General features: G+C 42.4%; 1 protein-coding gene across 4 annotated transcripts in view; it reads right to left on the reverse strand.

Moving 5' to 3' along the window:
• chd6 (chromodomain helicase DNA binding protein 6) overlaps positions 1–12980 on the reverse strand; it is a 115548-nt gene that overhangs the window by 7673 nt on the left and 94895 nt on the right. For all 4 annotated transcript variants that reach the window (XM_029682492.2, XM_029682491.2, XM_029682489.2 and 1 more), the window contains exons 36-37: positions 9692–9835; positions 21–125 (exon numbers count right to left, since the gene is read on the reverse strand). In XM_029682492.2, coding sequence (XP_029538352.2) covers positions 21–125; positions 9692–9835 — 249 coding nt within the window. The remainder of the gene's footprint in view (positions 1–20; positions 126–9691; positions 9836–12980) is intronic.

A 12980-nucleotide genomic window follows, 5' to 3' on the forward strand; every position in this document is an offset into this window, starting at 1 on the left:
GAAAATTCCATGCTACTCACAGAGTGTTTCACAACATCTGCCCAGTCGGGTGCCACGTAGTACTCAGTATTTGCGTCCAGCCATCGGGAGAGCTCCTTGATTGCTGGAGCCATAGCACCCCCAAGCTACAGAACAGGAATATACAGCCCTTAATCAGTTGTACACACACATACCATAAATATAACGGATGCATTTGTGTGTAATGCAGGTTGTAATCTTGTCAAAGCAAGTCAAACATGACATTTCATGCAAATTCCTGAAAGTTATGTCTTATCAAAGGAGTGTATTTGATCAATGTGAAGTAGTACAGTTGGGTGGGGAGAAGTGTCTTCATTCACCTGTTAAGTAGCTAGATTTTCAAGCGAATATTGTAAAGTTTCCATCAAATAACTTCGTATCGTATAATAACTCCTCATTTACCAAATAAAAAACAAGTTATGAGTTTCCATCCTATTTTTAACAGTTGATGGTTTTGCCACAAACAACAAATGTGCCAACTCTGGTATGGTGTAGCCAACAATTTCCAGACAGGATACAATGCAGAGGGTGATGAAATTATGGATAAGAGCAAGATAATTTGTATTTGTCAACTGGCAGCCAAACACCGTCACCATCATACAAATGAAGACCATCAAGCTCAGCGTGCACTTTCACCACCCTGGGAAGTTCTTATTTCCTCTGCAGCCTAATAAACTGAACAGTGCATTCGGAAAGTATTCAGACCCCTTGACTTTTTCCATATTTTGTTACGTTACAGCCTTATTCTAAATAGTTCCCCCCCCACATCAATTGACACACAATACCCCATAACTACAATGCAAAGACAGGTTTTTATAACATTTTGCAAATGTATTACAAATAAAAAACTGAAATATCACATTTACATTTGTAGTCAGACCCTTTACTCAGTACTTTGTTGAAGCACCTTTGGCAGCAATTACAGCCTTGAGTCTTCTTGGGTATGATGCTACAAGCTTGGCACACCTATATTTGTAGAGTTTCTCCCATTATTCTCTGCAGATCCTCTCAAGCTCTGTCAGGTTGGATGGGGAGCATCGTTGCACAACTATTTTTAGGTCTCTTCAGAGATGTTCGAACGGGTTCAAGTCCAGGCTCTGACTGGGCCACACAATGACATTCAGAGACTTGACCCGAAGCCACTCCTGCATTGTCTTGGCTGTGTGCTTAGGGTCGTTATCCTATTGGAAGGTGAACCTTTGCCCCAGTCTGAGGTCCTGAGTTCATATTTCCCTCGATCCTGACTAGTCTCCCAGTCCCTGCCGCTGAAAAACATCCCCACAGCATGATGCTCTCATGGTCGGAGAGTCCTTTAGGTGCCCTTTGGCAAACTAAGCGGGCTGTCATGTGCCTTTTACTGAGGAGTGGCTTTCGTCTGGCCACTCTGCCATAAAGGCCTGATTGGTGGAGTGCTGCAGAGATGGTTGCCCTTCTGGAAGGTTCTCCCACCTCCACAGAGGAACTCTGGAGCTCTGTCAGAGTAACCATCGGATTCTTGGTCACCTCCTTGATCAAGGCCTTCTAACTCGATTGCTCAGTTTGGCTGGGCGGCCAGCTCTAGGAAGAGTCTTGGTGGTTCCAAACTTCTTCCATTTAAGAATGATGGAGGCCACTGTGTTCTTGGTCACCTTTGTCAGGATCGAGGGAAATATGAACTCAGGTCATCGGGGCGGCAGCGTAGCCTAGTGGTTAGAGCGTTGGACTAGTATCCGGAAGGTTGCAAGTTCAAACCCCCGAGCTGACAAGGTACAAATCTGTCGTTCTGCCCCTGAACAGGCAGTTAACCCACTGTTCCTAGGCCGTCATTGAGAATAAGAATTTGTTCTTAACTGACTTGCCTAGGTAAAAAATAAATAAATGCTGCAGACATTTTTTGGTGCCTCGACACAATCCTGTCTCGAAGCTCTACGGACAATTGCTTCGACCTCATTGCTTGGTTTTTGCTCTGACATGCACTGTGGGACCTTATATAGACAGGTGTGTGCCTTTCATGTCCAATCAATTGAATTTACCACAGGTGGACTCAAATCAAGTTGTAGAAACATCAAGGAAGATCCATGGAAACAGGATGCACCTGAGCTCAATATCGAGTCTCATAGCAAAGGGTCTGAATACTTATGTAAATAAAGCATTAAAAAAAATGTCTAAACTTTTTTTTACACTTTTTCATTATGCGGTATCGTGTGTAGATTGATGAGGATTTTTATTGATTTAATCCATTTTAGAATAAGGCTCTAACATAAAATATGTAAAAAGTCATTGTGGGAGGAACACGCAACATGACTGCAAGTTTACTGTGACATGGTTATTCTATTAACATTTGCGCAAAAAAGTATTTCCACTGCCATTTGTCACATAGTGCCTTCAGGAAGTTTTCACCCCTTTTCCCACATTTTGTGATACAGCCTGAATTTAAAATAGATTAAAGAGATTGAGATTAGAGATAATGTTGTCACTCGCCTACACACAATACCCCATAATGTCAAAGTGGATGTATTTTTTTAATTTCATTTTTTTGCCAGTTAAATGAAACAGAAAAGCTGAAATGTTATAAGTCACTAAGTATTCAACCCCTTTGTTATGGCAAGCCTAAATAAGTTCAGCAGTAAACATTTGCTTAACAAGTCACATAATAAGTTGCATGGACTCATTCTGTGTGCAATAATAGTGTTTAACATGATTTCTGAATGACATCCTCATCTCTGTACCCCGCACATACAATTATCTTTAAGGTCCCGCAGTCAAGCAATGAATTTCAAACACAGATTCAACCAAAAAGAGCAGGGAGGTTTTCCATTGCCTCGCAAAAAGGACATCTATTGGTAGATGGGTAAAACATTTGAAAAGCAGACATTAAATATCCCTTTGAGCATGGTAAAGTTATTAATTACACTTTGGATGGTTTATCAATACACCCAGTCACCACAAAGATACAGGTGTTCTTCCTAACTCAGTTGCCGGAGTGGAAAGAAACCACTCAGGGATTTCACTATCAGGCAAATGGTGACTTTAAGGCTGTGGTAGGAGAAAACTGAGGATGGATGAACAACATTGTAGTTGCGCCACAATACTAACCTAAATGACAGTGAAAAGGAAGAATAAAAATATTCCATAACATGCATCCTGTTTGCAGCGAGGCAATAAAGTAATACTGCAAAAAATGTGCTGAATACAAAGTGTTATGTTTGGGGCAAATCCAATACAGCACATTACGGAGTACCACTCTGCATATTTTCAAGCATATTGGTGGCTGCATCATGTTATGACTATGCCTGTAATCGTTAAGGACGGGGGAGTTTCTCAAGATAAAAAAATAAATGGAATGGAGCTATTCAAAGGCAAAATACAAGCAGAAAACCTGATTCGGTCTGCTTTTCATCAAACACAGAGATTAATTCACTGTTCAGCAGGACAATAATCTAAAACACAAGATCAATCTACTTTATTTCACCTTTATTTAACCAGGTAGGCTAGTTGAGAACAAGTTCTCATTTGCAACTGCGACCTGGCCAAGATAAAGCATAGCAGTGTGAACAGACAACACAGAGTTACACATGGAGTAAACAATTAACAAGTCAATAACACAGTAGAAAAAAAAGAGAGTCTATATACATTGTGTGCAAAAGGCATGAGGTAGGCGAATAATTACAATTTTGCACTGGAGTTGTTTACCAAGAAAACAGTGAATGTTACTGAATGGCTGAGTTACAGTTTTGACAGGACTTGAAAATCTATGGCAATCCCAGAAAATGGTTGTTTTAAAAAATGGTTTGTTTAAAGAATTTTGAAAGAATAAGGGGCAAATGTTGCACAATCCAGGTGTGGAAAGATCCTAGAGACTTACATTTGTAATCGCTGCCAAAGGTGATTCTACAAAGTATTGACTTGGGTATGAATACATACATAAATGAGATATATCTGTATTTCACTTTCAATAAGTTTGCAAAAAATATGTTTTTACTTTGTCATTTTGGGGTACTGTGTGTAGATTGGTTAGATAAAAAAAAAGAAGCATATTTAATACATTTTGAATTCAGGCTGCAACACAACAAAATGTAGAATGTCAGGAGTACAGTGAAGGCAATTTATCTAATTCACATACCAAAAACATTATCCACCACTGAGGAACGTATTTTGTTTTGATGACATTTAGGAAAGTTTACCCACAATTTCCTGTTTCCAGCAGGCCTGTCGTAGGGCTGGGCGATAATGGCTTGAAAATCATATCTTGATTTTTTTCAAACTTATGGGCGATTCACAATATACAGTGCATTGGGAAAGTACTCAGACCCCTTGACTTTTCCCACATTTTGTTACATTACAGCCTTATTCTAAAATGGTTTAAATACAACAAAACCCCTCATGACAAAGCGAAAAAAAAAATATTTTCTGAAAATGTATTATAACAAAAAACAGATACCTTATTTACAAAAGTATTCAGATCCTTTGCTATGAGACTCGAAATTGAGCTCAGGTGCATCCTGTTTCCATTGATCATCCTTGAGATGTTTCAACAACTTGATTGGCGTCCACCTGTGGTAAATTCAATTGATTGGACATGATTAGGAAAGGCACACACCGGTCCATATAAGGTCCCACAGTTGACAGTACATGTCAGAGCAAAAAACCAAGCAATGAGGTAGAAATTATGTGTCCGTACAGTAGTAGAATGGCTGCTGTTTTACAGGCTCCTAACCAATTGTGCTATTGTGTATTTTTTTCATGTTATTTCTAACTTATTTTGTACATAATGTTTCTGCCACCGTCTCTTATGACCAAAAATAGTTTCTGATAATCAGAACAGCGATTACTCACCTCGTACTGGACAAAGATTTTTGGTCTTTAATGAGTCGGACGCAAAGGATTTACTTCAGACACCGGACAAGGCCCAAATCCCAGTCATTTGTATGAAGAAGAGTCAAGAGATAGGGGTCGTAGGTCGGGGTGCATTGTAAGAATCAGAGTGGGTAACCCGCCTCTAATGTCAGTCCTATTAGCCAATGTGCAATCATTGGATAATAAACTGGATGAGCTCCGATCAAGACTATCCTAACAACGGGACATTCAAAACGGTAATATCTTATGTTTCACCGATTCGTGGCTGAATGACGACATGCTTGCTGGGTTTTCCGTGCATTGGCAAGATAGAGTAGCTGCCTCCGGTAAGACAAGGGTGGCGGTCTGTGTATATTTGACAATAACAGTTGGTGCACGAAATCTAATATTAATGAAGTCTCTATGTTTTGCTCGCCTCAGGTAAAGTATCTCATGATAAGCTGTAGACCACAATATTTATCAAGAGCGTTTTGAACTATATTTTTCATAGCTGTCTATTGACCACCACAAACCGATGCTGACACTAAGACAGCACTTAACGAGCTGTATACGGCCACAAGAAAACTAGTAAATGCTCATCCAGAGGAGGCGCTCCTAGTGGCTGGGGACTTTAATGCTGGGAAACAAAACAATTTTACCTCATTTCTACCAGCATGTTACATTTGCAACCAGAGGGGGGGGGGGGGACCTACCTTTACTCCACACAGAGATGCGTACAAAGCTCTCCATCGCCCTCCATTTGGCAGATCTGACCATAATTCTATCCTCCTGATTCCTGCTCACAAGAAAAAACTAAAAGCAGGAAGTACCAGTGACTCGCGCAATACAGAAGTGGTCAGATGACACAGATGCTAAGCTACAGGACTGTTTTACTAGCACAGACTGGAATATGTTTCGGAATTCTTCCAATGGCATTGAGGAGTACACCACATCAGTCACTGTCTTCATCAATAAGTGCATCGATGACATCGTCCCCACAGTGACTCTACGTACATAGCCCAACCAGAAGCCATGGATTACAAACTTGCACGGCTTGCAAACTATTACGGACTGCAAGGGAAAGCACAGCCGTGAGCTGCCTAATGACACGAGCCTACCAGACGAGCTAAATTACTTATATTCGCGTTTCGAGGCAAGCAACACTGAAGCATGCATGAGAGCACCAGCTGTTCCGGACGACTGTGTGATCACGCTCTCCGTAGCCGATCTGAGTAAGACCTTTAAACAGGTCAACTTTCAAGGCTGCAGGGCCAGACAAATTATCAGGACGCGTACTCCGAGCATGCGCTGACCAGCTGGCAAGTGGCTTCACTGACATTTTTAACCTGTCCCTGACCGAGTCTGTAATACCAACATGTTTCAAGCAGATCACCATAGTCCCTGTGCCAAAGAACACCAAGGTAACCGGCCTAAATGACTACCAACCCGTAGCACTCACGTCTGTATTCATTAAGTGCTTTGAAAGGCTGATAATGACTCACATCAACACCATTAGAAACCCTAGACTCACTCCAATTTGCACACAGCCCCAACAGATGCAATCTCTATGGCACTTCCCACTGCCCTTTTCCCACCTGGACTAAAGCAACACCTACGTGAGAATACTATTCATTGGCTACAGCTCAGCGTTTAACACCATAGTGCCCTTAAAGTTCATCACTAAGCTAAGGACCCTGGGAATAAACACCCTCTGCAACAGGATCCTACACTTCCTGACAGGCCGCCCCCAGGTGGTAAGGGTAGGTAACATCTGCCACGCTGATCCTCAACACGGGGGCCCCTCAGAGGTGCGTGCTCAGTCCCCCGCCTGTACTCCCTGTTCACCCATGACTGCATGGCCAAGCATGACTCCAACACCATCATTAAGTTTGCAGACGACACAACAGTGGTAGGCCTGATCACAGACAACGATGAGACAGCTTATAGGGAGGAGGTCAGAGACCTGGCAGTGTGGTACAAGGATAACAACCTCTCCCTCACTGTGATCAAGACAAAGGAGATGATCGTGGACAACAGGAAAAGGGTGGCCGAGCATGCCCCCATTCTCATCGATAGGGCTATAGTGGAGCAGGTTGAGCGCTTCAAGTTCATTGGTGTCCATATCCCCAACGAACTTTCATGGTCCAAAACACACCAAGACAGTCGTGAAGAGGGTACGACAAAGCCTATTCCCCCTCAGGAGACAGAAAAGATTTGGCATGGGTCCTCAGACCCTCATAAAGTTCTACAGCTGCACCATCAAGAGCATCCTGAGTGGTTGCATTACCGCCTGGTATGGCAACTGCTCGGCCTCCGACCGCAAGGCACTGCTACCGCACGGCAAGCAGTACCGGAGCTCCAAGTCTAGGTCCAAAAGGCTTCAGCTATTATCCCCAAGCCATAAGACTCAAGAACAGATAACAAATTATGGCTAGCCCGACTATTTGCATTAACACCCCCCCATTTTTACGCTGCTGCTACTCTGTTTATTATCTACGCATATTCCCTTTACCTTTACCTACATGTACATGTTATGTCAATTACCTCGACTAACCTGTGCCCCTGCACATTGACGCTGTATGTATGCATGTATATATATATGTATGTATGTATATATATATATGTATCTATATATGCCTCGTTTTTAAAATAATTATTTGACCACTTATTTTGTATTAAAACCGCATTGTTGTTTAAGGGCTTGTAAGTAAGCATTTCACTGTAATTCAGCGCAAGTGACAAATACAATTATTTTATTACCCCTTTTTTTCTCCCCAATTTCATGGTATCCAATTGTTTTATTAGCTACTATCTTGTCTCATCACTACAACTCCCGTACGGGCTCGGGAGAGACGAAGGTTGAAAGTCATGCGTCCTCCGATACAAAACCCAACCAAGCCGCAATGCTTCTTATCACAGCGCCATCCAACCCGGAAGCCAGCTGCACCAATGTGTCGGAGGAAACACCGTGCACCTGGCAACCTTGGTTAGCGCGCACTGCGCCCAGCCCGCCACAGGAGTCGCTGGTGCGCGATGAGACAAGGATTTCCCTACCGGCCAAACCCTCCCTAACCCGGGTGACGCTAGGCCAATTGTGCATCGCCCCACGGACCTCCCGGTCGCGGCCGGTTACGACAGAGCCTGGGCGCGAACTCAGAGTCTTAACCACTGCGCCACCCGGGAGGCCACAAATACAATTATTTGACTTGATTTAGAGCTCCGAGATAGGATTGTTTCGAGGCACAGATCTGGGGAAGGGTACCAAAACAATGCAGGAGTAGCTTTGGGACAAGTATCTGAATGTCCTTGAGTGGCCCAGGCCAGAGCCTGGACTTCAACCCGATCGAGCATCTCTGGAGACCTGAAAATAGCGACGCTCCCCATCCAATCTGACAAGAGTTTAAGAGGTTCTGCAGAAAGGAATGGGAGAAACTCCCCAAATACAGGTGTGCCAAGCTTGCAGCATCATATACCCATTAGACTTGAGGCTGTAATTGCTGCAAAAGGTGCATCAACAAAGTAGTGAGTAAATGGTTTGAATAATTATGTAAATGTGATCCGTTTATTATTTTGAATGAATCTGCATAAATGTCTAAAAACCGGTTTTATCTTTGTCATTATGGGGTATTTATATATTTTTTAAAATCCTTTTTGAATGATTTTTTAAATCCAATCAACGTAACAAATTGTGGAAAATGTCAAGGGGTCTCAATACTTTCCGAATGCACCATCTTGATTTGTGCAAAGCTGTCATCAAGGCAAAAGGGTGGCTTACTTTGAAGAATCAAAAATATAAATATATTTAGATTTGTTTAACACTTTTTTGGTTACTACATGATTCCATGTTTTATCTAATAGGTCTGATGTCTTTCACTATTATTCTACAATGTAGAAAATAGTAAAAATAAAGAAACTCTTGAATGAGTAGGTGTCCAAACTTTTGACTGGTACTGTATACTTCCATAAAGTTTTTCCTAGCACTAACTGCGTAGCCCAAACTGTTTGGGCGCTATAGACGCTGTAGCTGTCACCTTTCACTTCAAATGTAGAATTGCGACATCGGCAGGTGCCGATGTAAAAAATAACAGATCACTCTAGCTTTAACTTTCATTATGCTAATTATATTTTCGCGGGGGAGCAGACGGACTCTAGGAGGTTAACCTACTTTTCTGCAATAATGACTGCTCTGGCTTTCAAGTATGTCTATAAAAATGTTTTTTTTTTTTTCAGAACCATGCACATCCACTAATAATGACCAACTTCTGGTAGTAGGCATTATAGAAAATTAACACAGGTCTCATGAACAATCTCTCAAGCACAAGCCCACATGCTAGTGAGTAGCCAGCTAATCTTTCAATTTAAAGCCAACTTGGATCTATTTGCTTGTTAACAAAGGTAGAACAGTGGAACTGTTATGAATCCTGTCGGTCTGCAACTGTTTGAACAACATGGCCTGTTCACTTAGTTTAGATGTTGAAATCAAGTGGCTAAAATGCTGCTAGCAGTGCGTGGTACCGCAATGCTGCGCGCGACAGAAACTGAGCATTAATATTCCAGTCATGTTCACTGATACTCCCATTTTTATTAGGGTCTGCTCTGTTCTGGGAGTTGAGACATAAAAAGGGTATCGTTAGAAGGGGAATCAACCGATTCTGTTGGAAGTTGAACAATGCACACAGCACAGGAGCAAAAGAAAGGAGACCAAAAAGACATTGGAACATTGCGCTAAAACATAAGTTTTTGTTACCCGACAGGTACTTTACTCTCATATGGTTGAATGGAAACATGATTCATGTCAGTGATGTTAAGTGTGCTCGTGCATCAGTGTTGGTGTGTGGTTGTGTGTCAAAAAGGTTACCCTGCGGCCAGTGCTTCTGTGGACCACGGGCACCCTCTCCTCCCCTGTTAGGGAGTTGACGTCCAGCTTGGTGGGGTCTTTGCAGCGATGTCTCCGCTGTTTGGGCCGCTCCACAAAGCTGTGCAACATCGCTGCGCCAGGAGACTGAAACCCCAAATTTGTCAAGGTCAGCACACTACAACATCACCTGTCATCACGTGGTTGGAGAGTTACTTATCCAATAGAATTCAAGAGTATTCGTCAATGAAAGCTTCTCTAACATCAGATATGCACAGTGCAGTATCCCTCAGGGCAGTTTCCTTGTGCAGCTACTTTTCTCTATTTTTACAAATGATTTGCCATTTGTCTTACAATAAGCTAAAATGACTATATATGCTGACAATTGCACACTACAGTTGTGGCCAAAAGTTGAGAATGACAAATATTAATTTCCACAAAGTTTGCTGCTTTCAGTGTCTTTAGATATTTATGTCAGATGTACTATGGCCTACTGAAGTATAATTACAAGCATTTCATAAGTGTCAAAGGCTTTTATTGACAATTACAGGAAGTTGATGCAAAGAGTCAATATTTGCAGTGTTGACCCTTCTTTTTCAAGACCTCTGCAATCTGCCCTGGCATGCTGTCAATTAACTTCTGGGCCACATCCTGACTGATGGCAGCCCATTCTTGCATAATCAATGCTTGGAGTTTGTCAGATTTTTTTTTTTTTTTTTTTGTCCACCCGCCTCTTGAGGATTGATCACAAGTTGTCAATGGGATTAAGGTCTGGGGAGTTTCCTGGCCATGGACCCAAAATATCGATGTTTTGTTCCTCGAGCCACTTAGTTATCACATTTGCCTTATAATAAGGTGCTCCATCATGCTGGAAAAGGTATCTTTCGTCACCAAACTGTTCCTGGATGGTTGGGAGAAGTTGTTCTCAGAGGATGTGTTGGTACCATTCTTTATTCATGGCTGTGTTCGAAGGCAACATTGTGAGTGAGCCCACTCCCTTGGCTGAGAAGCAACCCCACACATGAATGGTCTCAGGATGCTTTACTGTTGGCATGACACAGGACTGATGGTAGCGCTCACCTTGTCTTCTCCGGACAAGCTTTCTTCCAGATGCCCCAAACAATCGGAAAGGGGATTCAGAGAAAATGACTTTACCCCCGTCCTCAGCAGTCCAATCCCTGTACCTTTTGCAGAATATCAGTCTGTCCCTGATGTTTTTCCTGGAGAGAAGTGGCTTCTTTGCTGCCCTTCCTGCCCTTCCTGCCCTTTGCTGCCCTTCCTTTGAGGCCATCCTCAAAGTCTTCACCTCACTGTGCGTGCAGATGCACTCACACCTGCCTGCTGCCATTCCTGAGCAAGCTCTGTACTGGTGGTGCCCCGATCCCGCAGCTGAATCAACTTTAGGAGACGGTCCTGGCGCTTGCTGGACTTTCTTGGGGCCCTGAAGCATTCTTCACAACAATTGAACCACTCTCGTTGAAGTTCTTGATGATCCGATAAATGGTTGATTTAGGTGCAATCTTACTGGCAGCAATATCCTTGCCTGTGAAGCCCTTTTTGTGCAAAGCAATGATGACGGCACGTGTTTCCTTGCAGGTAACCATGGTTGACAGAGGAAGAACAATGATTCAAGCACCACCCTCCTTTTGAAGCATCCAGTCTGTTATTCTAACTCAATCAGCATGACAGAGTGATCTCCAGCCTTGTCCTCGTCAACACTCACACCTGTGTTAACGAGAGAATCACTGTCAGCTGGTCCTTTGTGGCTGAAATGCAGTGGAAATGTTGGGGGGATTCAGTACATTTTGCATGGCAAAGAGGGAATTGCAATTAATTGCAATTCATCTGATCACTCTTCATAACATTCTGGAGTATATGCAAATTGCCATCATACAAACTGAGGCAGCAGACTGTGAAAATGTATATTTGTGTCATTCTCAAAACCTTTGGCCACGACTGTACACATCAGCACCTGCAGCCAGTGAGCTCCCTGAGACTCGTAGCAAGGAGTTACAGTCAGTGTCAAAATGGGCAATTAACAATACATTGGTCTTAAATGCATAAAATCAAAAGCATTGTATTTGGTTCAAAGCATTCTTAGACCTAAACCTCAACTGAAGTTGTGCATTAATTGTGTGACCATTTTGATTAACTGTCCGGTAATATGGTCAGGTGCAGCAAAGAAAACCCTGGTATAGCTGCAGTTGCCTCAAAACAAAGCAGCACTCCTTGCCCTTAACTGCACACACACAGAACTAACATCAACAAAATGCATGATAGTCTTTCATGGTTGAGGGGAAATCGACTACTTCTCTTCTAGTCTTGAATAAGAAACATGTGTGTTTTAAATGCCCTCCCACTTGTATAATCTAGCAAACTCTTCAAACAGACATACATAATCCACCAAACACGCCACTAAAGGTTGCAAGATCAAATCCCTGAGCTGACAAGGTAAAAATCTGTCGTTCTGCCCCTGAACAAGGCAGTTAACCAACTGTTCCTAGGCCGTCATTGAAAATAAGAATTTGTTCTAAACTGACTTGCCTAGTTAAATAAAAAAAAAGGTACAAAAAAAATCAAATGATACCCAAACCAAAAACAGATTTAATGCATAGCTCAGTTATATATAGCGCCATATGTCATCGTGGAATGCTCTGGTACCAGAGGTTACCCAGGCAAAAGTAAAAAGTTTGGCTTAAAAAAAAAAACAGATACAAAACAAAAACATAGTATCACAGCGCCCCTCTTTCTAAAGATCAAATTTAACTATACTGAACAAAAATATGAACGCAACATGCAACAATTATATATTTTTTTACTGAGTTACAGTACACAAGGAAATCAGTCAAAAGAAATACAAAATTAGAGCCTAATGAATGTATTTATTTATCTGTCATTTTACCAGGTAAGTTGACTGAGAACACGTTCTCATTTGCAGCAACGACCTAGGGAATAGTTACAGGGGAGAGCCAATTATAAACTGGGGATTATTAGGTGACCGAGTTGGTTTGAGGGCCAGATTGGGAATTTAGTCAGGACACCGGGGTTAACACCCCTACTCTTACGATAAGTGCCATGGGATCTTTTAATGACCTCAGAGTCAGGACACCCGTTTAACATCCCATCCAAAAGATGGCACCCTACACAGGGCAGTGTCCCTGGGGCATTGGGATAAAAAAAAATTTAGACCAGAGGAAAGAGTGCCTCCTACTGGCCCTCCAACACCACTTCCAGCAGCATCTGGTCTCCCATCCAGGAACTGACCAGGACCAACCCTGCTTAGCTTCAGAAG

The sequence above is a fragment of the Oncorhynchus nerka genome, linkage group LG15, assembly GCF_034236695.1.
Source record: "Oncorhynchus nerka isolate Pitt River linkage group LG15, Oner_Uvic_2.0, whole genome shotgun sequence".
Classification (NCBI taxonomy): Eukaryota; Metazoa; Chordata; class Actinopteri; order Salmoniformes; family Salmonidae; genus Oncorhynchus; species Oncorhynchus nerka.